The sequence below is a fragment of the Garra rufa genome, chromosome 10, assembly GCF_049309525.1.
Source record: "Garra rufa chromosome 10, GarRuf1.0, whole genome shotgun sequence".
Lineage (NCBI taxonomy): Eukaryota > Metazoa > Chordata > Actinopteri > Cypriniformes > Cyprinidae > Garra > Garra rufa.
In genome coordinates, this window is record NC_133370.1 from 4980730 (window position 1) to 5005772 (window position 25043).

General features: G+C 33.9%; 1 protein-coding gene across 3 annotated transcripts; it reads left to right on the plus strand.

Annotated features, from left to right (window-relative positions):
- Positions 1-24598, plus strand: ranbp3b (RAN binding protein 3b). Of its 3 annotated transcripts, none has more exons than XM_073849312.1 (17): positions 1-39; positions 2497-2552; positions 4113-4149; positions 6604-6690; positions 7899-7970; positions 10526-10591; positions 12773-12886; positions 14631-14731; positions 16157-16276; positions 16403-16500; positions 16590-16665; positions 17887-17983; positions 19092-19216; positions 20405-20525; positions 20618-20760; positions 21995-22205; positions 23336-24598. In XM_073849312.1, the coding sequence occupies exons 1-17, from the start codon at positions 18-20 to the stop codon at positions 23377-23379; spliced, it is 1590 nt and encodes a 529-aa protein (XP_073705413.1). In that variant the 5' UTR covers positions 1-17; the 3' UTR covers positions 23380-24598. The 3 variants fall into 3 exon arrangements, with proteins under 3 accessions (XP_073705413.1, XP_073705414.1, XP_073705416.1); XM_073849313.1 differs by having other exon boundaries at positions 12785-12886; XM_073849315.1 differs by lacking the exon at positions 12773-12886.
- Positions 24599-25043: the final 445 nt, after the last annotated feature.

Here is a 25043-nt window from a genome sequence, read left to right on the forward strand (position 1 = left end):
GTGCACGGAGAAGTAAAATGGCGGACTTGGCGAACGAAGGTAGGCAACCGTGTGAATCTGCAAAATGAGTAAAATAAAGCAAACAGACCGCCACCATGAGCCGTACACGCCATAATAGTGTCGGTGAGAGTACCACGCGTGTTTGTGACACGATCCGCGCGCTTTCGCCGCTCCGAGCGGGAATGTGTGGAGATGTTTAGCTCAAGTTAGCCGATGAGTGTGTTAGCTTCGCGGGCTAAGCAGCGCACTGACAGACCGTGTGTGTATGTGAGTGTGTTGTGCAGCTAACGGACTAACCCCCGGCCTCTCGGTGTGTTTCTCTTTTTGATTTTTAGGCGGGTGGAAACGCACGCGCTTCCCCCCGGTGCAACACATCCGCGTGCACGCCGTGAAATAATAATTCATTTAATGCGTATTAACAAGGGATTCAAGAATGACGCCTTTCTATGAGGATAAGGATTAACATATGTATCTTTAGCATGCAGTTTAGTATTACAAATATGTGGCATAGATGTATTCATATGTCTGTATTATGCATTATGATCTAAATGAACACTATAATGATGATTTTTACTCGCAACGTGTGCTATTTTCATTCTAATCATGGTTTATGAGCGCAGACGTCTATCTTTAGTCTTGCCAGGATCGGTGATATGTATCATTGGTTAAGTGATATTTAATTATTTATCCTGCTTTATTGAGACAGCCCAGTGCTTAAAAATTAAACACACACAAACGAAACGAAAGCAAATGGTGAGTTGCTCAACTCGTGGTTGGTTTCGATGTGGTCTGGATAGATGGGCATTTTATGACGTTATTTCAATAAATGCATCGATTAATAATCGGAAACCAGAGTTCGGAGTAGGTGGCGGTGCTTCGTCCACGCTCAAGCCGGCAGTCGGTGCCGCTCACGTGGCTTGTGGCGTTACCGGGCTCCGCTGCCTGTGCTAATGCAGGCCCGCCCACCCAGTCTCCCTCCTCCTGCCCCGGGGTGAAATGCAACCCCATGCACACATGATTTTCCCCCTTTAGGACTCCAATGTCCTCCAATACAGCAGCCTTGAGTGGTGAGCTCACCCATCGGGTGGATGCCTCACCCCTTGACCTAATTACACTGATCTGCACGGGTTTACAGTGCGGAATGAGCCACCCAGATAACTACGTGATTTGTTTTGGGTGAAGCAGCTGTTTACAGATGCACGTGTGTTGTGGCACTCGTTCCTGGTTTGCAAATCATCTTCAGCAGGCCTTGTGCTGTTCTCTATGAATGGTTGTTGTATTAGCCTCCACTTTGTTGCTGTCAAGTCCTGCAGCTAAAAATACCCAGACTTGTCAGCCATATCATGTGTCTTTGTTTATTTACGAAGCATGACGGTCATTTTAAAGCCTTTTAATTGAGCCAGAAGTGTCTAGGGTTTTATTGGTTGGCTTGAGGTGGAGATAAGAAATAAGATAAATTCTTTGACAACCCTCTTTAGAGACTGTTTGGCTTTCAGAGACTGGTTACTAACCCTAGTTGATCAGATTACCAGAGGCTTCTGATGGCAAGATTGATAGGGTGTTTTAATGCAGCGGGTAATGTTAACATTTTTGCTTTACATTTTCTAGATTCTTTCATGCATATGTATACTTTTGTATAAGTTCATGCATTCTCTGGGAATCAAACCCATGAACTTGGCATTGCTGGTGCTATGCCTGTCTGAGCTAAATGAATGCTTTTTGCTCATATGAAATTATTAGAATATTATAGAAAACATTTTCTTTCATTTTTTTTTAATGATTATGATTGAAAAAAAATACTATAACTTTTTTTTTTGTGAAAATGCCAGTGTTATTTATTTTCTAAGTCAACTAATTTTGGATTAATAATTTTTATTTTTTTAAACATGGCAGTCTTTTGTCAAATTGTTTTTTTTAAACGATTTTTATGCATGACACACATGCCTCTCTACTTAAGACTTAAATACTTAAATAACTTTTTAAAGTTTGAAATAAAACAGATTAGTGCAGTATATTTTACCATAACATTATATTTCATTTTTTCTACAAAATTACATTTTTAATCTTGCCATTTCATAGTAATTGTTTGTAAAATTTACATGAAAATTTTTTTCAGTGCATGGTAAAATGTGTAATGCACCGCATCCAGTGCTTTATTATCTACATACCAAGCTGTCAGTTGTTTTTTGCCTTTAACAGTGAGAAAACAGCTTAAACTTGACCAAGTGGTCATGGTTAAGTCTGATCTACAGTTGTTTAGTTAAACTAAGATATTACGTTAACGTTTGCTTTGGATGCTTTTGTTCAGTTTGCGTCATGCTCTATCCTCAGATAAACCATTTTAGGAAATGACCTATTTTGTGAATGATTATCTTGTGACTTTGGATGTAGGGAAACTTGGATTGATCGGAAATAACATTGGTCCATCGCAGCTGAGCTGTTTTCTTGCTTGCCATATTTCTTATTCATTTCCTTTCTATTTTTCTTTTTTAACAGAGAAGCCTGCCATAGCTCCTCCAGTGTTTGTGTTTCAGAAGGACAAAGCACAGAAGGTTTGTTCATTCTCAATCTTCAAGGAATAATTCACAAAACAAATCTCAAACCCATGTGGTTTCCTTTCTTGCAACATAACTGTTAATATTTTAAGTTGTTAAATTGCATGTTTAAGATGAATACAAATGCCCCATTTTTTTTTTTTTTTTGGGTTATAACTAATGCCTATTATTTTATATGTTCAATAACCGATATGCATCACAGGTAATTCATGTTTTCTGTTGTTTTCATCATCGTTTCATCTTTATATTGCATAGCACACAATTCTTTTATATAACAAGAGCGGCAGTAGCAATAATATTAACAATAGGCTAAATAAATTGACAGTGTTAAGTGGGGGAACATAATTAAACATCATGGGAGTTTTTTACATAACCTTTGCACTTTGCATAAATCAAAAGAAGGAATATCCACATGTCCCAGTTCTTTATTGTAAAATAATCATACAAGAACAACTGCTAAACAAACAAAACATTAAATGCATTACATTAGAATCAGCACCTTGCATGCAGTTCTTGAAACAGCTTTTATCGATGGCACAATTTATTCATGCATCCAATATTTCAAAACTAATATCCAATTGAGACTAAATGCTTACAGCGATAGTTCACCCAAAAATTAGTACTGTCATCATTTACTCACCCTCGAGTTCCAAACCTCTATACGTTTTTGTCTTCTGCTGAACACAAAATAAGATATTTTGAAGAATGTTGGTAACCAAACAGTTGATGGTAGCCATTGACTTCTATAGTGTTTTTACATCAGCTGTTTGGTGACCAACATTCTGCAAAATATCTTCTGTTGTGCTCAACAGAAGAAAAACTAATGCTGCTATGGAATGACTTGAGAGTGAGTAAATAATGACATTTTTATTTTGGAGTGAACTGCTCCTTTAAATATCGACTGACTGTCAGTCAAATATCCAGCTTTGATGGCATTGTGTAATAACTCTTGTCCATTTTCTTGGTCAGCAGGAAGTCATACTGCAAAATCAAGCCATTGGTTGTGATTGCATTTCCATTTAGTGGCTTAGAAATTACATGCTGCAGTTTTAACCATTGTTTTTAAAAAACATGATGCTGGGAATTTTGTAGTTGCCAACTAAACAAACGCCCTTTCCTTAATAACCTTAGGATGTTATGCTGGAAGACACTCACTGGGAAGTATTCAATTCAGCTTTGAGATTCATTACAATAACAAAACAGACATTTTTTAATAAACACTTTGCTGAGGCTTGAAACTATCACCTGGTACCTGCCAAATTTCAACATTGGCAAGTAATTTCACCAACTCAGCTGGCCAGTTTGTCTGATAGTGAGAGGAATTTTAGCTGCCGACTGACTAACACAGATACAAATCACCCTCAAAATGAGATTTCCCCGAAGCAGTTTAAGCAAATTAAACAAACTCAGCATTTCAACAGGGTAGTTTTGTTTCTGGTGAGAAATTAGTTGAAAAAGGGCCTGTTTAAGATGTTGTTTTCCTTTGTACAGTGTGTTTAACTGTGATGTAGTCCAGTTCTGTGTTACCAAGTTAATTTATGTTTTTGTCTGTTCCAGAGATCCGCAGATGGCTCGAGTGCAGAGGACGGGGATGGTGAGTTTGAAAAGTGTTTTGTTTCTAGTGGTGCACCAAAGTGAAAATTATTGGACATGCTGTCCTAAAAAAAAAAACTGGCGATGCAAATTTTAAATTGGCACCTACACTATGTAATATTCACTTTAAAGAGCTGTTTTACCCCAGAGAACATACTTTTTTAATAACCAGTTTTATGATGTTGCAAGCAGAACATAAGGACTTCAAATAATGCTCAAACTGATTTGTGGATGACAAAAGCACATCTGTTCCTTACAGTATATTGCCCCTCACTGCTGTATAATGCATAGGACAGACAAATGCATGCGTTTTATCAATCAGTATGCCAGAGGAGTGTTTTGGAAAATGCAAATGTATTGTAATTTAAATGTAAAGTAAATTATAATTGTGTTTGCATGTTGACTTGCGTTAAATTGTTGTACACTCTTAAATCTGGATAGTTTTCTTTTATTGAATCTGTTTAAGTTCTCATCCACTATATGTCCTATTTTAGGTGTCTAACAATGCATTTTGTGTTTTGGGATTTTAGTTTGGGGCTTAATGCACCATAATTTCATTCTCCAAAAATATCCGTAATGCCATATTTGTTATTCTGAAAATAAAACCTTCAACAGGCGATAACACAAACATTGACGTGGAGCAAACACTTTGTGTACTTGCAGTGAATCAGAATTTTAATATTTTATGTAAACACTGGCTGATGATGATGTTTTGCTGGAAAAGAACTTGTATATGCTATGTGATGAGATGGAGACAGTGAGACACTAACACAACGTCTCGTAAAATATATTGTAGGATGCAGATGTGCTTGTATCATCCAGACATTGGTTTGAGAGTTATTTGGAGGCCATAGTCTGAATTAAAGGAATGGTTCACCCAGAAATTAACGTTTATTCAACCTCAGGTTATCCAGGATGTAAAGAGTTTGTTTCTTCCTCAGATTTGGAGAAATGTAGCATTACATCACTTGCTCACCAATGGATCCTCTGCAGTGAATGGTTGCCGTCAGAGGGAAAGTCCAAACAGCTGATAAAAACAACACAATAGTCCACAAGTAATCCACACCACTCAAGTATGTTAATTAATGCATGGCGAAGGGAAATGCAGTGTGTTTGTGAGAAACAAATCTATACATAATACTTTCCGCAAGTAAAAAGTCATCATCTCTGAATTAGGTAGGAAATCTCACAGATCAAGCACCGTTTACAAGCAATGTCAGTCCAAAACAGCGCTCAACAAAAGTCTGTGTGGATTAGGATGTGAGACGACAACAGGAGATGGACTTTCTCACTGGAGGAAGCATTATTATGGATTATGGACTCGTATTTTGGTCAGAAGTGAAGGTTTAAAGTTAAAACATCTTAATGATGGATTAGTTTCTTACAAACATGTAAAGCTTCTCAAGATGTTAACTGATGGACTGGAGTGGTGGACTTATCGTGATGTTTTTATCAGCTATTTGAACTCTAATTCTGACGGCACCCATTTGAGGATGAGCAAGTGATGGAATGCTTCATTTCTCCAAATTTGATGAAGAAACAAATCATCTACATCTTGGAAGGCCTTCATTTTCAGTGAATTAAAAAATTTTGGTCAACTATTTATGTAATTTCAGTGTTTCCCCTGCCATTCTCCAGAGCTGTTGTGAGTGTCACTTCACGTGAATTTTACCATTTCATTTGAGAAAACTAGCATCATATTGTACTGTAAACACACAGAAACTACACAGCAACCTGTCAAAATAAAAGTACGGTTTAACATGTAACAGAACTATATTAGTCTTGTATTGCTTCTGTACAGTATAATGTAGGCGTTTATATATTCCTATTTCTAGCTAATTTAAATAAATGCTAAAAAATTGTCACGATTACCACTTAATTGTAGAAAAATACTACAATTATTATTACAAGTTTTTAAACTAAATATTCACACAGTTTTTCTTCCATGTATTACAGTAAACCTCTGTTAGTTTGCCAAAAAATAAGTTTAATTTTTATTTGATTCCAAATAAATGTTTAATGTTGGAAAAAAAAATACAAAGATTGTAGAGCCCTATTGTTCAAAATGTTGAATTTTTGATGTATTCTTTCACTGAACTAAATGTTTTCATTATTAAACAAAGTAAAGTACAGAGGGGAAAAAGTACCGTTGGCTACTAGCAACCGCCCCAAGCTGTAAACCTAGGGGAAACACTGAAAATTTTGTTCAGTACAATATTGACAGAGCGCTCAGTGCCCAGTGTTTTTCTATACTGATTTATTTTTATTTTTGCATCCTCTGTATTCTTTTGTCATTTTTAAAGTCACATCAGGTGAAGGTAAATGTCAGTGTAATTGCACAAAAATTATAGCATTATTAGAATGGTTAGTTAATGTTAATTCTTAATTAGTTAATTCTTTTAGTGCTTCAGTATTGCTAGTATTGGTTTCTTATTGATTTAATTGTGTTCTCCAGATTCAGATCGGGATGATGGCGAGTACTGTCCTCCGGTAAAGAGAGAGAGGACCTCATCTCTGACCCAGTTCCCTCCGTCACATTCAGGTGAGTCTACATCGAGCCGTGTTGCTGCAGTGGATCGGCACGGTTTGCTTTGAACAGGGTAGATTCTGAGTATTACTTGGGGGATTTTTACTGAAGGTGATACACTCCCATCCTAGAGAAGCACCGAATGTTCGACAACCAAAATTATTTGGCCAAAAATGGCAAAAAAAAGCTCTTTTGGTGAAAAGAGTAAGCAAAAAGGCCGAATAAATTATACTGAACAATGGCGTGACACGATGAAATGGAGGCGCACATTAATGCAGCAAACATGTCAGCAGTTCGGAAGCATTTAAAACTGTCCGAGAAAGATGCAAAAATCATTACAAGCACCAGACTGTGTAGAACTGAATCGCATGTCTTCCATGAGAAGAGAAAGGGGTGGTTGTTGCTGGTTACTGTATGATGACTGAAATCACAAAACTGCCTTAAGTCATTAGTAATAAACTACAGAACATTATGTTGTCTAATACACGCACCAATTGTATTTATTCTGACAGCGCTGCACGAGCTCATTAGCCAGGGTTCAACATCTAAAGCGTGAGGAAAATCTGTGTAATGAGAATCATTCATAAATCTGCTGCTGTCAGCAAAAAGTAGTACTGAGGTGGTCTTTTGGGTTTCTGCCAAAATAAAAAGTCGACATTCATAAATGTTAGTATTGTAATTTTACTGTTGTTCTGTAAAATAAAATTGAGACAAAAATAAAGATAACTATTATTACAGCAGCTCTATTAATACATTTATTATAACAATTATCATTTGCTCAGCAAGGCTGCATTTATTTGTACATTAAAAAACACATGCCTGATTCAAGAAGGGGGTCTTAAAAATGGCCAAAGAATATTATTTTACTAACTTACTAATTTTAAGTTGAATTGTGCTTTGTTGGTAGACTATAACATCTACTAGAATGGTAAAAATATTCAGTGTTAAATACATATTTTTAAATTGTTGTTTTGTAATTGATTTTTATTTTTTGAAAATCAAGACAAAACTGTAAAAAACACATTTTGGCTATTTAATTTATGCAGTGGTGAAAAAAAAATTGGCAACATGCATGAGGGAAAATGCACGAAAAACCATGTTATGTAATCGCCCTTCAGCCCAGTGTTTTAATTTTGTCCGGCTTTGGCCAAGAATTTTCATTTCGGTGCATCTCTACACCCATCTCATGCTCTTTTTAATGCTTTCTTTGTCTCCTTCTACAGTTCCCAAGAATAATATCTTTATGCCCTCAAGTTTATGCCAGTCTCCTACTGGTAATTCAGACTCGGAGCCAGGTAAGAATCAGTTTCCTTTTCAATCCTGTTCTGGCAACTTTAAAGATTTAGCTTTAGTTTTGTAAGATTTCGATAACATTGATACCAGTTTTTACCAACCAATCAGACCATATTATGTTTAATATGCAAATGTGAAGGAGGGATTTGGACCAATGAGATTTCCCAGTGAGTGGAACTACTAGTCACAATGTGAGAGAGATAGAAACCAAAACTGGCAGAACGTCTTGTTTTGGGTTCATGACTCTTCAGCTTTTGTTTGGATTAGAAAAAATAATGTTTTTACTCCAGTTCCAATGTCGACTTCTCAAATAAGAAATACAAATTCATAAATCTTAAAATCTGTTATAGGCCCATCTATTTTTAAACATGTGAAGTCAGTTTTCAGTTTTAAAGCTGTTTGCAATGATATTGATCAAAATATAAAAATAAGTTTTGCTTATTTTGCCTGTCACTAGATGCTTCATCACGCCAGTCTCGGTTATGACATCTGTTACTCAGTGTAATTTACAGGGTTCTGCGGCCGTCCACAGTTTTTGTCATGTTTGACAGTCTTAGGCTTTGTTTACGCTACACACATCCAATTTGCTTTTCAAATATGATCGTTGCACTGCCATTTTTCACATGTGGATGTGGTTTGGATTGGTTTAGTAAACATCAGATTTCTTTTTCTTTCTTTTTTTATGCAGACAAAAAAAGTAAACAAATTTAAAATGAATACGTCAAACAGTGAGATTTTGCTGCATGTCTTAGCATAGCCATATAGTTTGTCTGGTCATCGAATCAGATTTCTCTAATTAATGGGATGCATGCATTTTAATTAAATTATAATGAAATTTTGTAATATCTTGCGGCAGATAAGGCATGTCGTTTATTTATTAAGTTGTATGTATTTTATTAAATATATTTGTTATAAAAATTACACTTTAAAAATATGTATTTATATAGTTATGAAAAATACTTTATTTCAGTGTATGACATATTTTATTACGCTCAGAAATAATCTAAAATACCAGTAAATAATGTAGAGACATACAGTCTTTATTTATTTTTATTCCCATCACTCCACAACAAATTCTTTTTGTTTTCATTGCAGTAATGAAAAATATAAGTATAAAGCAAACTTAAATTGTGAAAAAAGTGGCATTCATTACAAAAACTGAATAAATGTGTAATAAATGTCCTCTAGATCAGTCATTCCCAAGTGGGTCGCGGGAGATTTTGTATGGGTCGCCAAGTCGAGCACTATTTTTCTGTGTGCTATATACTCTTGATTAAAATTTGTGTAGTTCACCTATTAGCCGCACAGGGGAGCTCATCGTTTTCTTCCTTTTTTTTTTTTTTTTTTCCTTTTTTTTTTTTTTTTTTAAAACCTCACTTCGTCGTTTTTTTTTTTTGTTTTGTTCTTTAGCTGCGCTCTGCACTCATAGACTGTATTTATTTTGTATTTTTATTATGTATTTTGCCTCAAAGTATCTTACTTGAGTAAATGTGGTCACAGTGGGTGCATAAAGCATTGAATGTTATATGAAAGGCATGCAGTGATTCTGTCTGGTTTTATTGATGATAGGAAGAAAAACAAATGATTAACTGCCCTTTTTTGCACTTTGTCTCATTAAGTATAAATTGTGTACACTGTAATGATGAGAATATGAAAACAATGAGATGCCTTGTCAACTCTTCCTTTCTCATTTCACCTCTGCATTTTACTTATTGTCAACAACAGGTAAATAAAAAAATTGTGCTTTGTCAAATAACTGTATCTCTTTTGAATAGTTAAGTGGAAGCTTAACTGACCTTAAAAATGGTCATACATATTTTGTTAATGCATAAATTCTCTTCGTGATATATGAACTATATGGGCCTAATGTTTATTGGGTCACAAGGATTTATCGACTTTAAAATGTGGGTCCCCAGAAAAAAAAGTTTGGGAAACACTGCTCTAGATAACGTGTTGAACAGAGTAATGTAAATGGCAGATGCTATGCATGCATCTGAAGGCAGCTTTCTATTTTGGTCTCTTAGAAAGAGCACAAACCCAGCCAAGCGCACAAAACCCAAATGTGTATCTGCTACTGTCAGGAATGTGCTAAAACAAGTCCAGAGGCCTGTGGGGGGACTAAGGTCGAACAGGAAGTGGTCAGAGCCGTTTTGAGGCCTTAGATATGAGGCACAGCGTGAGGGAACTACAAAGATGGACACACTGTGTTTGAATTCTTAGTATATACAGTGTGGTACATACTGCATATTTCCTACAGTTTGTAAAAATATAAAGCTGTATGCATCTGAAAAATGTTTAAACAGTACTGTAGTGTTTATTTTTCCCCCCCAGTTCTGACATTTCTGAAAAGCATCAGATTTTCCTTTTGACTTGCATGTTAGTGCAGAAAATGCTTTAATCGCAGTGTCTTGTTCTTGACTGATGTGTTTGAGGCAGCGTTGCATCATGCGTCACGGATGAACTTTGAAAGTTTGTTTATCTGAGAGCTCTTATCTGGTCTTGCGTAAGGAATGTTTGGTTTATAATCTTTGTTTATGCTTCTGTTTGTCCGTCTCAGAAGAGAAGCCTGTCGGGTTCAGGTTGAAACCTCCCACACTCATTCATGGCCAGGCCCCAAGCGCAGGTAAGATCAACTCATTCCTGCTTTGAACATCTTGCTGCATCTACACATACATCAAACACATAAATGTGCTCTTCAGAGCAGGAACGATTAGGGAAATTAGTCACTATGGGTCTGACTGTAAAGCTTCCTCTTTCAGTACATTTTTAAAAATGTCATCTTGAAAGCTCCTTAAATGGATTTAAATAATTTGTCAATGTTTAGGTTTTCCTATTTTCCTATTATTTTTCAATGCAGAAGTAAGATATTTGTTGAATGTAATGTGTTAGACTTTCGGTTCATAAAAAAAAATAACAAAGTGCAGTAAATGTTGTTAGAGTAGTTCACTTCCAGTACAAAAATTTACAGATAATGTACTCAGTCTTCCAAGTTCATGTCTTTCTTTCTTCAGTCGAAAAAAAATAGTTTTTTGAGGAAAACATTTCACGATTTCTCTCCATATAATAAACTTCTATTGTGACCATGAGTTTGAACTTCCAAAATGCAGTTTAAATGTTGCTTCAAAGGGCTCTGAACTACAAAAATATCAATTTATTATTATTATCAAATTTAATTTACTCTAAAAATTACAATTTATATACTTTTTAATCTTGTCTAGCTCTGCATGTATTTAGGGTATGTCGGAAAAATCCCATGTCTTTTTCTCCTCCAATTTCCAAATTGTTCTACGTCGCTATTTTACCTCTTTTTTTTTGTAATGAAAAAGTATGATTTTTTTTTTTTTATATATATAACCAATTGTTTCGCTAGATAAGACCCTTCTTCTTTGGCTGGGATCATTTAGAGCCCTTTGAAGCTGCATTTTAACTGCATTTTGCAAGTTTAAACTTTGGGGCACCATAGAAGTCAACTATATGGAGAGATAATCCTGAAATGTTTTCCTCTAACATAATCTCTTTACGATTGATGACAAGGGGGTCAATGCATTATCTGTAAATTTTTGTTTGGGAAGTGAACTGCTCCTTTAAAACTGTTTGCACTACAAGCCATTGTGTTCGCAATTAAGATGATACATTAAAATAATATGGTAAGACAAACAAGTTTGCAATATCAAGCAAGAAAACAGCTTGAAGCAGATGTGACTGGGTGCCAGACACACAATTTTAAATATGGGTTTAAATGTGGATAGAACTGTTATTTTAATTTTATATACAGTTTTGTTATATACATATTATATATATATTATAGTATTTATTAATATTTATCAATAGTATTCATTATTTGTATATTTTAGTTAGCTTTTATTTTTAGATTTTATTTCATTTTTAGTTTATTTGTTTTATTCATTTTAGTACATAAACTTATTTGATCTTTTTTTTTTTTGTTCGTTGCGACTGCATTTTTTATTTAATGTATTTTTGTATTATTAGCTTTTTTCAATAAAGTGATTTTTTTTGCAATTGTTTTTAATTGTAATTATAGTTAAAGAAAAAATAATTAGGGATGCACCGAATGTTCATCAACTGAAATTATTTGTCCGAAAATGGCAAAAAAAAGCTCTTTCGGTGTTTGGCCAAATAAGCGAAAAGGCAGATTAAATTATACCGAACAATGACATGACGCGATCAAATAGAGCTGCGCACTAATGCAGCAAACATGTCGGCAGTGTGAAAGCATTTAAAACTGTCCGAGAAAGACCCAAAAATCATTACATGCACCGACAGCACAAGACTGTTTAGAACTGCATCGCATGCTTTCAATGAGAAGAGAAAGGGGTGGTTGTCGCTGGTTACTGTATGATGACTGAAATTTCAAAATGACCGTTATGTTGTCTGATACAAGCACAAATTGTATATATTCTGACAGCTCTGCAAAAGCTCAATAGCCATGGTTCAAAGTCCAAAGCATGAGGAAAATCTGTGTGATGAGAATCATTCATAAATCTGCTGCTGTCAGCAAAAAGTAGTACTGAGGTCTTCTTGCGGGTTTCCGCCAAAATAAAAGTCAACATTTATAAATGTTCGTATTGTCATTATACTGTTCTGTAAAAAGAATGAAAAAGAGAATTTTTATTTCGGTGCATCCCTAAAATTAATATTTAGTTAGCTATATCGACACTAGCTTAGAACGCTTTTTCGTATCATCCCATTGCATGGGAATTATAATTAAGGCTTTTTATTTGATCATCAAACATTGTGTGCTGTTGTCCTGCGGCGTTTGGTTTCTGATTCAACCCGTTAGTAGGTTGTTTTCCAGGCGTTCCCAGTCAAAAGCCCAAAGAACAGCAGCGCAGTGTTCTGAGACCAGCCGTTCTACAAGCGCCTCCGGCCAAAACCCTCACAGAAACCGTCAAGACCAGTACGTACATCTCCCATAATGCTCACTGCTGGCTTTCAAATCAATAGAATCTGTGGCAGTCAAGTTGCCTGTTTTCCTGAAGTCTGTTTAATTTTTTCTCAAATTGTGTTTTAATTGGCTAATTCATTCTTAAGTAGAGATCGACCGATATTTCGATTTACCGATATTTTTCCCGATATTTAAGCGTTTTACCATAATCGGATATAGGTTTTGTAATATCAGATTCACCGATAAATAAGATGAGACAACCACAACAGAATGCATAGGTAAAGCACTCGCTTAGCTGTAGTTCGTAAACTTTATTTAATGTAACAGCCATTAATTCACATATTAGATGTGTTATATAAATGCCTGATATGTAGCTAGTTTATTTATATAGAGTCACAAGATAATCCGTCAAATCCTGTCCCAATAAAGACGTAAATTTACCTGAATTAATATACAGCCATGAATGAGCACATGTTGGAAATTAAAGCGCTAAATTTAAATCTGTCTCTATATGCTCATCAGTCATGTGAAGTTTGAGTCACATATTGTTAGGTTAAAATAATCCGTCAAGTTCTTTATTAAAGACGTAACTTTGCATGAATGAGAGTGCATGTTGCGCTGAATTTAATTCTCTCTCTTTTGTCTGTATGCTCATCAAAAGTCTTGTGAAGTCGCGTTCATATTGCTGTTTACTCACTGGGTTGATGCTTGGAATGCTCCAGCACTTTTAACAAGATTCACTTGTTTAAAACACCTTAAATTATATTAACATTTACTATACAACCATTATTTCGCTAATACACATCTAAAGAAATAAAACGCTATGGAAATTTATTATCTCTGCGAGCGATTGCAGAAACGGCGCTTTGTCAGAATCTGGAATGACAAAAACGTTAGTAATTCTGATAAAACATACCAGTTGAGAAATGCATTTTGTTAGTTATATTCCTATATTTCAGAGAATATCATTCAGTGAATTAACATTATCCAGTGAACAGCTTATAAACCCACTAAAACTGTAGTTTAAAATGGACTTGATATGACACCTGTTTTTTATTTTCTCCGAAAACATTAGATATTCTACATTTATTTTGCTTGTTAGTGCTGCAGCTAATGCTTTTTTATAAATAACATATTTATATTGTTGTAATATGAAGATTAAATTTAACATGAAAGACTAATTTTCAACACTTTTTTTGATGACGAAAGGAGGAAAAATCAAAGTGAAGTATGGACTTCACTCAGTCATTTATTTATTTTATAACAGTAAATACATATTGGTTGTGCATATCTGTTATTAGGCACAAACATGCAAATAATCGGTATCTGTTCTAAAAAATCAATATCGGTCGATCATCATTTGTACTAATTAAAAATCAGGTTTAATCAGTCTTTTAAAATGCTAAAAGTTAATGTCCTGGCTTGACCAATTAAACAGGAGTAGTGTTTCCTCCTCGCATGACTTCTGCAGAAATCTGCAGAATTTAGAAAATAAACATTTTCAAGTTTTTATTGTTTTAAATGCATTTTGACTCAATGTTGTGGGAAATAAGTGTTTATTTCAGCTGTTTTTCTCATTTGTCATGAAGTCATTATGAATCACCCCTTTTTCTTTTCTTTTTTAATATATTAGTGTGGACTAGTTGAGGTTTTGGGTGACCACTAGTATTCATGACTCAAGAGGCGTTATACCCTGAGCTGGAAACGTGTTGATAGTGTGATGCTGTTAGTTTATGCCAATGTTTTTCACTCGCAGACTCCAGCTGTGGAACAAATGGAGTGGGGAAGTTTGGAGATTCTTCATCAGAGAGCCGATCCGTTTTCCTGAACAACACAGAGAGCTCGGACAAATCACCGGTGAGGACATACGGCACAAACATCTGAGATGGAAACGCTTGATAAATAAACCACAACTAATTACATCCTGTTTAGATAAATATCAGCGGCACCTGTAATCATTGCTCATGCTTAAAAGATGACCTGGGTGCTTGATAATTCATAACTTGATGACTAATAGGGCTGGGCCGATAAACGATATCATATCGAATTGCGATAAAATTTATGTTAATAACGATGATAAGCTTTAAACATTTTTTTCTCGATATGGATTAATCTAAGAGCCAATCACACAGCAGAAATATGCGACATCAGCCTGCAGCGTACATGTGCATGTCAAAGTACAAAGTTTTTTTCCTACCGCACTTTGCGAAGCAAACTTAACACCAGGACGACAAAAAAAAAAAAGAGTGGAAGCAGCGACGAAAGTGAAACTAACCTCGAGTTATTATCCAAAGATGTTGAGATTGTCGACAAAAAGGTAGCACGAATTCCATTAAGTGGTTTGACTATCTAAAAAGTGACACTCAGCTCAGCTGAGAGTTTGGCGCGATTGTTAAAACTGAAACCGAAAGCAAAAAACGCACGCGCATTCAAAAGCAATTTTAATCCCCCTTGTTTAGAGAGTGACTCCCCAATGCACGCAAATTAGGCTACATGACATATCTAGGCTGTTATTAGTATGTAGACTATGATAGGTTGTGTATGTCTATAGCTCTGTATCATGCTTGAAATATTCGGTCTCTATTTGCACTTTGAATATTTAGAGAGTAGCCTACTTTGATTATGGCTGAATTATCTGCACTTAATACGATTAAAAAAGAACTGTGTCGTAATTTTTTGTAATTTATACTGTAGAGTGTTTCAAAATGCAGTGGTTGCCTCTAATTTAAATAGCTCAACCTATAATAGAGAAAATAAACAATTGTGTTAATAATAATAAATAAATAAATAATTGTTACAAATTATGTTTTTACAATCATTTTATGTTTACATTTTGTACATTTACTCTCATTTACCATACTCTGTCACAACTTTTATTTTTTTAATTTATTTTAGTAAGGTGTTTTAAGTTTTAAGGCCAAATCTGTAATCTGCTTTTGTTAATAAACTATACTTTAAAATGTAATTTTGTAATTTGTGGCTTTAGTCATTGTTGGGATACTATTTTAAAGCTGGCAACATCAACAGCTTATATCGAAATATATATCGTTATCGTTCAATATGGGGAAAAAATGATCGAGATTACATTTTTGCCATATCGCCCAGCCCTACTAATAAATATGACTAGGAAATTACAGACAATCTGATCTAGTTCCAGCATTAATGTGGTTTCATTCTATAGTTAATCATCTTAGTTTTATTGGGAGATATAGAGTGACAACTGATATATCATTTAACGTAAACACTTGTCCTTGGATCTGCATTAATTGAGTTCCTTTGCAGAAGCGGGAGAAGGAAGGAGAAGAAAATGGAGGTGGACAGAAAGACGACAGCAGTCAGAAGAAGGACTGTGCGGTGGACTCATCGTTTGTGTTCGGGCAGAATATCAAAGAGCGAGCGAAGGTCAGCACTGACTCACCAATGCGTTTGTCTCGTTCTTTATTCGAAGCGGCAAATTGGCATGATAGAAGTTCCCATGGAGTGTTTGTGTGTATTCTCAGATTCTGTTACTGTGTTTTTCTTGAGCAGTTGGAGGAAAACAGCACGTCCAGTGACTCAAAAGGCTCCACACAAGATTCTAAGTCTGGCGGCACCAATTATTTCTTACAGTACATGGGCAGCGCTAGGTAACTATTCAGTAGAGCTCTATGACTCTGTTCACTCTCTCTGGCTCGTGTTCTGCATCCTCTAAATCTGCTTCTGTCTGCTCTTACAGCTCCAACAATGCTACCAACAGCTCGGATAAAGGCGCCAAGTTTGTTTTTGGCCAGAACATGTCTGAAAGAGTTCTGGTGAGTGGATGCGATGACTAGTTTTGGGCAACAGACGGATTTTTGAAGGAATAATTTACCCAAAAATAAAAATTATTTACTACTGCTTAGAGCTGCGCGATTATGACAAATCATAATTGTGGATTATTCCCGTAAAATTATTATTGCAATTATTAATTACAGTTATCACAATTTACATTTATTGTTTGAAATAGCTTTATAGCCTTGTTTGAAGCAACTGCATGCCATAACTTTATATATATATATAAAAAAAAAAACAAAAGCTGAAAACACTCTTCCTGAAAAACTTTTATTGCTTTTCTCGTTGTCACAAATGTCACAGATACATTGGTTTGGTTTCTTTAAATAATGAAAAGTAAAAAAAAAACTACAATATGCATAGGGATATGCCGGTATCAAATTTTCATGTTACAATTAATTGATGCTTTTATAACGGAATATGGTATTATTTCGATATTGAAATTTATATGCAAAAAAGTGCTGTCATAAAACACCCTTTTAACAAAAATAACATTTAAATACAATAAACCAATACACAAAATGTATAATGTTAAATGTACACCGATTAAACTGCAAATGATTATAAAGACCAATAGGTGTCACTTTACAGTATCTCTTTAGTTAATCCTTATGCATTAATATTATTTGCATAAAATTATTTGCTAAAGAAGTTATTTATCTTTGTTAAAAAATACAATAGTTCAATTGTAACCGTGTTCAAACACGGTTACAATTTTTGATTTTAACAATTTATTAAATATTGGAATTACCTGAGATTAATAAATGTTTGGAAGAATTTTTCATTGATAGTTTAACTAGTAAATTAACTAATGTTAACTAATGAAGCCCTCATGTAAAGCTTGACCGCTTGGCCATGCGTTGTTGTTTTTTTTTTTTTTTTGGTCATCGCGACTTGGAACGATTACGTAATCGTGACATCCGTAATTGCAATTCGAAATTAGATAAATTGTGCAGCCCTACTCCTGTTTTTGTTTTTCCTCAAGTTAAGTTTAGCAAGCTGCTCTTTTCCATACATTTAAGGTATGAAGTGACTCTAGAAAGCAGCATCCAATAAGCCTCATTGCAAAAGTATGGACAATAACCTATGCATTTTTTATTTTGGGTAAAGTATTTCTTAAAATATTCCAGCAAACACTGGTGAAAACAGTAAATGGCTCATCAGAAGTGTAAAAGGATAGTTTTGTATGTGAATGCTTTCAGAGCCCACCGAAAGGAGGCGAGGTGACAGTCGAAGTCAGTAAAGACGTTCCAGCTCCAGTATCCGAGCCATCATCACAAGAGGCCACACCTGAAAAAAGTAGGTGCACAAGTCCATTTCACACATTTTATGGATATATAGTCAGAAATTTTGATTTTGAATGTTTTCAGTTCATTTAATCCAAATTATAGCAGAGTAAAATTAAAAAATTTGTTCAATTATTTTGTAATATATTGTATTGAATATATTGTAAAATGTAATTTATTTCTGTGATGTCAAAGCTGATTTTTTTAGCATCATTACTCCAGTCACATGATCCTTCAGAAATCTAATATTATAATTAATATAATTTCTTAAAATATACTGATTCCAAGCTTTTAAATGGTATAATGTGTAATGTTACAAAAGCTTTTAATTTCAGATAAATGTTAATCTTTGGATCTTTCTATTAATCAAAAAATACAGAAAAAAATTACTCAACTGTTTTAAATATTGATGATGATGATGATGATGATGATGATAATAATAATAAAAATTGTTTCTTCAACAGCAAATCAGCAAATTAGATTATTATTTTTTTTTTAAGATCACATGACTGAAGACTGGAGTAATGATACTGAAAATTTTGCTTTGATACTAGGAATATATTACGTTTTAAAATGTATTCAAATAGAAAACAGTTATTTTAAATGGTAAAAATATTTCACAATTTTACTGTTTTTGCTGTACTTTTGGTCAAATGCATGCAGGTTTGGTGAGCAGAAGAGACTTTAAAAAACAATCTTACTGTTCAAAAACAAACAGACACGCTTAAATATTTTTAATTAATAATTATAACTTTTACTTTATATTCTATATATTTGTTTACTCATGAGAAATTAATTTTATAATTTTTAAACTAATAACATTTTTTATTAATTTAATATTAATTTAATTTAATTATTAATTTATTAAAATTAATTAAAAGATTTTAAAGACATAAATTTATACTTTAAATGACATGTTATAGATAGATCACACTTTCATTGTTATTATATTATTGAACATTTAATTAGTTAAGTGATTGGATGCACTAGAATTACTAATCAGTGTTGTCTTGCTCTAATTAATATTCATAAGCTAAGCCTTTACCATAATAGGCATGTCTGCTACAATCAGTTCTTTCTGAGCTGTTGAAATGATTATTTTCTCTCTGTGTTTATATCAGATCACAGTGTAACAGAGTCTCTGGAAGAGTCGGCAGCTGCGTACACCAAAGCCACTGCCAAGAAGTGCATTCTGGAGAAAGTGGAGGTCCGCACAGGAGAGGAGTCGGAGAGCAATGTTTTACAGGTGAGACGATTAGATGACATTCACACAACTTTAAGCATAGCAGTCATATCATGGAGTTGCCACAAAATTATTCTTTTACTTTTTGCGAACAGAGACTGACATTTATAGTAATGGACCTTCAATAAACTCTATGAAGCAAGACGCTACACAACAATAAAAGATCAAATAAACATTTTTGAAAGCATAACCTCAACTTAAAAGATTAGGTTCAGTACTGAAAAGCATCTGGCATAATACTGATTATCAGAAAAAAATCAACACCTACAGCTTAGCTTTCTGTAAAAGAAGAGAAAATACAAAAAAAAGAAAAAGAAAGTTTCTCCAAGAATTCAATGACTTGTGGTTATGGCCCAAAAAAAAAAAGAATAAAATATATAAATAGCACCAAAGATATATTGACTTGTCCTTCCTTTTCTTTATTAAATAAAGGAGGCATTGATGAGGGGGGAAAAAACAAACAATTTAATTTACTTATTTTTCTTTATTATAGAAAATAATTTTATTAATACAGTCAATTAATAAAATTACTACCTTCACATTTAGTTTAACGACAATTTAAAAAAAAAAAAAAAAAAAAATTGGGAGGGGGGGTTATTTATTTTTTATTTTTTATTTTTTTCCCTCTAGCCATAATCTAGTTTTCTTTGATAAAAGTGGTGTTTTTTTTCCTCATAGATCCCTCCTTTGTGTGAAAAAAGTAAAGGAAGGACAAGTCAATATATTTTTGGTGCTATTTTTATTTTTTTATTTTCTTTATTTAGTTTTTTTGGCCATAATCACAAGTCATTGAGTTCTTGGTGGAATTCTTTCTTTCTTTTCTTTTTTTTTTTTTTTTACAGAAGGCATTTATTTTTCTGCTAATCAGTATTATGCCAGATGCTTTTAAGTACTAATCTTTTAAGTTGAGGTTATGCTTTCAAAAATGTTTATTTTATCTTTTATTGTGGTGTAGCGTTTTGCTTCATAGAGTTTATTGAAACTGCATTACTATAAACGTCTGCCTCTGTTCGTAAAAAGTAAAAGTGAATAATTTTCTGTGGTAACTGGCAGCAGGCTACAGATGCGTTTCATAGAGCTTAAGTTGTATTGACCTGAAACATTCCTTTAATCGTCACAGGCCTGGTTTTTTCCTCTCGGTAGCATGCTGACGTCCTGATAATGAGCTGATTTGTGTCCGTCTCTCCACAGATGCAGTGCAAGTTGTTTGTGTTCGATAAGCCAGTTCAGTCGTGGGTGGAACGAGGCCGCGGTCTGCTCAGACTTAACGACACGGCGTCCACCGACGACGGCACGTTACAGTCCAGATTAGGTAAGAGCAGCGCCAGGCCGCTCATGTTTCTTCAGAGCAACCGAAAGGTCTTGATTTTTCTTTTTTCTCACGTGTCTGCGTCTGTTTCTTAGTGATGCGCACGCAGGGCAGTCTGCGATTGATTCTCAACACGAAGCTTTGGCCACAGATGCAGGTGGATAAAGCCAGTGAGAAGAGCGTTCGTATCACAGCCATGGACACTGAGGACCAGGGCGTCAAGGTCTTCCTCATATCGGTAGGATGGACACCTTCATAACACTTTATACAGGAAGTGCATAGGTCTTTAGTTGTGTTTGTCTGTTTGAAAAGCAACTCTGGTATCAGTCAGCTTTTTTTGTATAGCACTTTTAACAATACAGAATGTGGAAAAGCAGCTTTACAGTATTAAATAGGAAAATAGCGTGTCAGGTTTTACAGGTTAAAATTTTAGGCAGTAAATATTTTAAATGTATTTGTTTTATTTAAATAATAGATAAAGATAAAATATTTAAAGAAATAAATATAATGAAAAATATTTATTTTATCTTAAATTAATCATTTTAAACAAGTTTTAATTATATTTAGTTACGTCAATTTTATTGTAATAAATTATTCATAATGTAGAATTAATTTCTAAATTTAATGTTTATTTTTAATTAAAAATAAACATTGTTTTAATGTTTTTAATTTTATACACAAATATCAAAAATACTTTTAATGTATATATTTTATTTTAAATAGACTTATCTATTTTAATAAATTTGCTTATTTTTTAAATGTATTTATTTAAAATTGTATACATATAATTGATATTTATTTTATATATGCCTATATATAATATATGCCTATAAATAAAATGTTTTAATGTATATATTTTACATTACTTTTATAATTACCTGTTTTGATAATTAGCTTTATTTTATTTTTATAAATGTAATTAAACAGATATAAATATATTAATTCATTTAATTATTTTAGCTTAAATTAATAATTTTAAATGTATGTCTTCTATTCAATTTATTTAACATTTAATTAGTTATGTAAAATACTACTTGTTTTTGAATTTAAATAAATAGCATTTAAATGTATATAATATATTAATACATTTTTAATTTTATACAGACAATAAATGTAATTATGTTTATTTTGTGTGTAAAATGAAAGAAATTTAAAATACATTTTTAAAATAAATTTATTACAATTATTTAATTTATTTATGTATTTTAATAATTTAAAATGCTGTTAAATACATACATTAAATCTAATTGTCTTTAATGTAAATCTTTTACATTAGTTTTATTTTAATACTTATCTTTTAATAAATTTGCTTTTTTAAATTCATTTTTATTTTATTTTCATTTTATTTTATTTATGTTTTTTTATTATTATTTATTTTAAATTCATAAATTTATTTGATTTAGATGCATTTCAATATTTGTTAATTGTAATTATTTGTATTTATTTATTTTTCTCTTCTGCTGTGTCCTCAGGCGAGCTCTAAAGATGCGGGTCAGCTGGCCGCGGCGCTGCATCACCGGATTCTGGCCCTGCGGAGTCGTGTGGAACAGGAGCCCGAGAGCACACCGGCCCCGGCCGAACCAGAGATCCCGCAGTCAAACGAGGACGACAGCGATTATGACGAACCCGCTAACAACAGCAGCGCCACCAACAACACCGGCACGGGGAACTCCACCGCCAGCGGTACGGACACTTAACATCTCAACATATGAAGCGTGACGTTTTCACAAAGCAGACGTGTATATGTGACCATTTTAGATGGACCAAACCGAATTATTATTAAGCCATAAACGGGGTTCTACAGTGTGAACATTTTACTTGCATTTGCGACTAAAAACTACTACGTGTGTCTGAAAAAATATTTAGGAGCACCATGTGTCACTGAGCCGATCAGCGTATTGGAGGGGAGCTTCAAAGGTTTCAACGGGTTTTTGCAACATTGAGTAATGTATCATGGACATATCTCACCAAGTCTAGTGTAGAGAGCTTCCTTGATTATAATGGATCTTTGTGAGATCGCGAACTAAGATGTCGGGAGTTTGTAAATGAGATATTGATTTAATACAACAGTTAAATCAACAAGAAGTTATTATTATTGTCTGACTATAACACTATTGTCTGATTTTGCTGTATTTCGTCATCAAAAATGGTTTGAAACAAGTCACAACCGAGCCGCTGCATATCTCCAAACACAGCTTTTATGAATGAATGTGCATTTTTAAACGAATCTAGGGAAATGATTCAATTTTCCATTCATAAAGACAGTCACTTGCTTTATTCCAGAATGAATCAGCCGTTCGAATGAATCAAATCAATGAATGATTCATTAATTAAATCAGTGTCTTTCTGCCACCTACTGGCAGATCTTTTCAGTTATTTAAATTAATATTTCTGTATTCAAAATTTTATATTTAAAACAATTTCAACATGAATTTTTGAATTTGATTGCACTTGTTCCACTTCTGAGCCTCATTAGACATGAAAATACACCTACTATCAGTATTTTGTTAATTTCAATTGATTGGTAACTTATCCTGCTTGTTCTTATTCTGTTGTTTTAATTAGAAAAAATATAGTTGTTGAAAAACATTACATTAAAGATGACATACTTTTAATAAAGTTAGAAAAATGCCATTACAAATGTAAGGGAAACTAAATTTCCCTGTAAATCACTTTGAGTCAAATATTACGTCGTAATAGAAAGTCAAATTGGTTTCAGATTTAGAATGTGCTCCTAAAAAGAAAAGTAAGCGTTAGTCAATTATAACCAATAAATATATAAAATAAAATGCATCTCACTTGTTTTCTTCCAGGTAACAGTGAGAGCAGCGAGACCCCAGCCGCGGAGAGCACATAGCATCCTGACCCTTTGCCCCGACCCACCGCCGCCCACCGGGGTTTTAGCGCAGGCATCTCTGCGGACAGCCCAGAGCGGCACGGACCCCTCTCGGAACCGGAGCCGTGGACCTCTGGAGCGGAGTCTCTCTCACCCAAACTTCCGTAGTTCATTTTCCCCTCCAACATTTATTGTAAATCTGGAGTTGTTTTTGTTTTTTAAATCATTTCGTTTGTTTTTAGTTGTTTTTTTTTTCCCTCTTGGACTGCAAATAAATAAACAAACAAATTAAAAAGACAACGAAAAAAACAAAAAAAAAAAACAACAGAGACTTTTCCAATGTATGGCTTCGGACTTGGTCGCTCATCATATTGATGAGTGTGAGGGTGTTTCTCTCTCCGTTTAAGACGTGGCTCATCAAGACTGCAGTTTCTACCGTGGGACCGTTTTTTACTCATTCTCTCTCTGTGTCTCTCTATCTCTCTCTCTTTCCGTCGGAAGCTCCACGGTCGCCTGACCTCTGCTTTGTTCCGTATAGTTGTACCATTTCTCCCAGCTGATTTCTGCCAGTTTCACCAAGCCTCTCCTGGATATACTCACTTTCTAGGACAAGCTGACACTCTTACTAGTCTGCTAAGATGGTAGTTAGATTTCTCATTGGTGTTAACGAATAAAGGACTTAACGGGCACACGGACTCGTGCTGTAGTCAATCTGTTTCTAGATCTCGCCCCCTGTAAAAGAGAAAAATACCTTCACCCCAGCGTCTCTTGAAACATCTCTCCAGTTGAGTTGTGTAGCTTCGTTTAGGGGCAGATAATGTTTCATATTTTTCTTTTTGTTCCTTTTTTGTTTTTTAGTTGGTCGGATGAATGAGAATTTAACATTTAAAGCAGCATCTCGGTATTTGTTTTTATTTTCCATATTCTGAGGGTTTGTATTGTGTTGGCTTTTTTTTTTTTTTTAAATATCGGTTTACTATATTAACTTTTTATCCATTTTCATGTCATTTGGAGACGATTTGTCAGAAATGAAGATTTTCTTCGTGTGTTGGAAGTTTGAGTGCATTTAGACAAAAAAAAGGACAAAAAAAACTTGTACCCTTGAATGTTCTGTAAATTTCTATGCGTATATTATCACTTACTAGCACACCATGTCTCCAAACTCCTTTACAAAATAAATAGTAATATCAAAGTTAAAAAAGATGAAACATTTGAAATAAAATTTTGTCTTATGTCAAAACCTGGGCCTCTACTTCAGTTTCTCCAGTTTTATTTTGGATTAATCATATGTTCATGCAAAATATTCTACCCTTTAAAAACAGTGACATATTATTAATATTTAAAATAATTGTTTTACTTTTTAAATATTTTTTAAAATGTAATTTATTTCTGTGATCAAAGCTATGTTTTCAGCATCATTCCTCCATTCTGAAATGCTGATTTGCTGCTCAAGAAACATTTCCGGTGTTAAAAAAAAGTTGTGCTGCTTCATATTTTGTGGAAACTGTGATGCATTTTTTAATGATTCTTTGATGAACATAAAGTTCAAAAGAACAGCATTTATTTGAAATAGAAAGCTTTTGTAACATTATAACATCTCTACTGTCACTTTTGATCAACTTACTGCGTTCTTGATGAATAAATGTATCAAGTGTAACATTTGACTGTCCTAAACTTTAGATTGC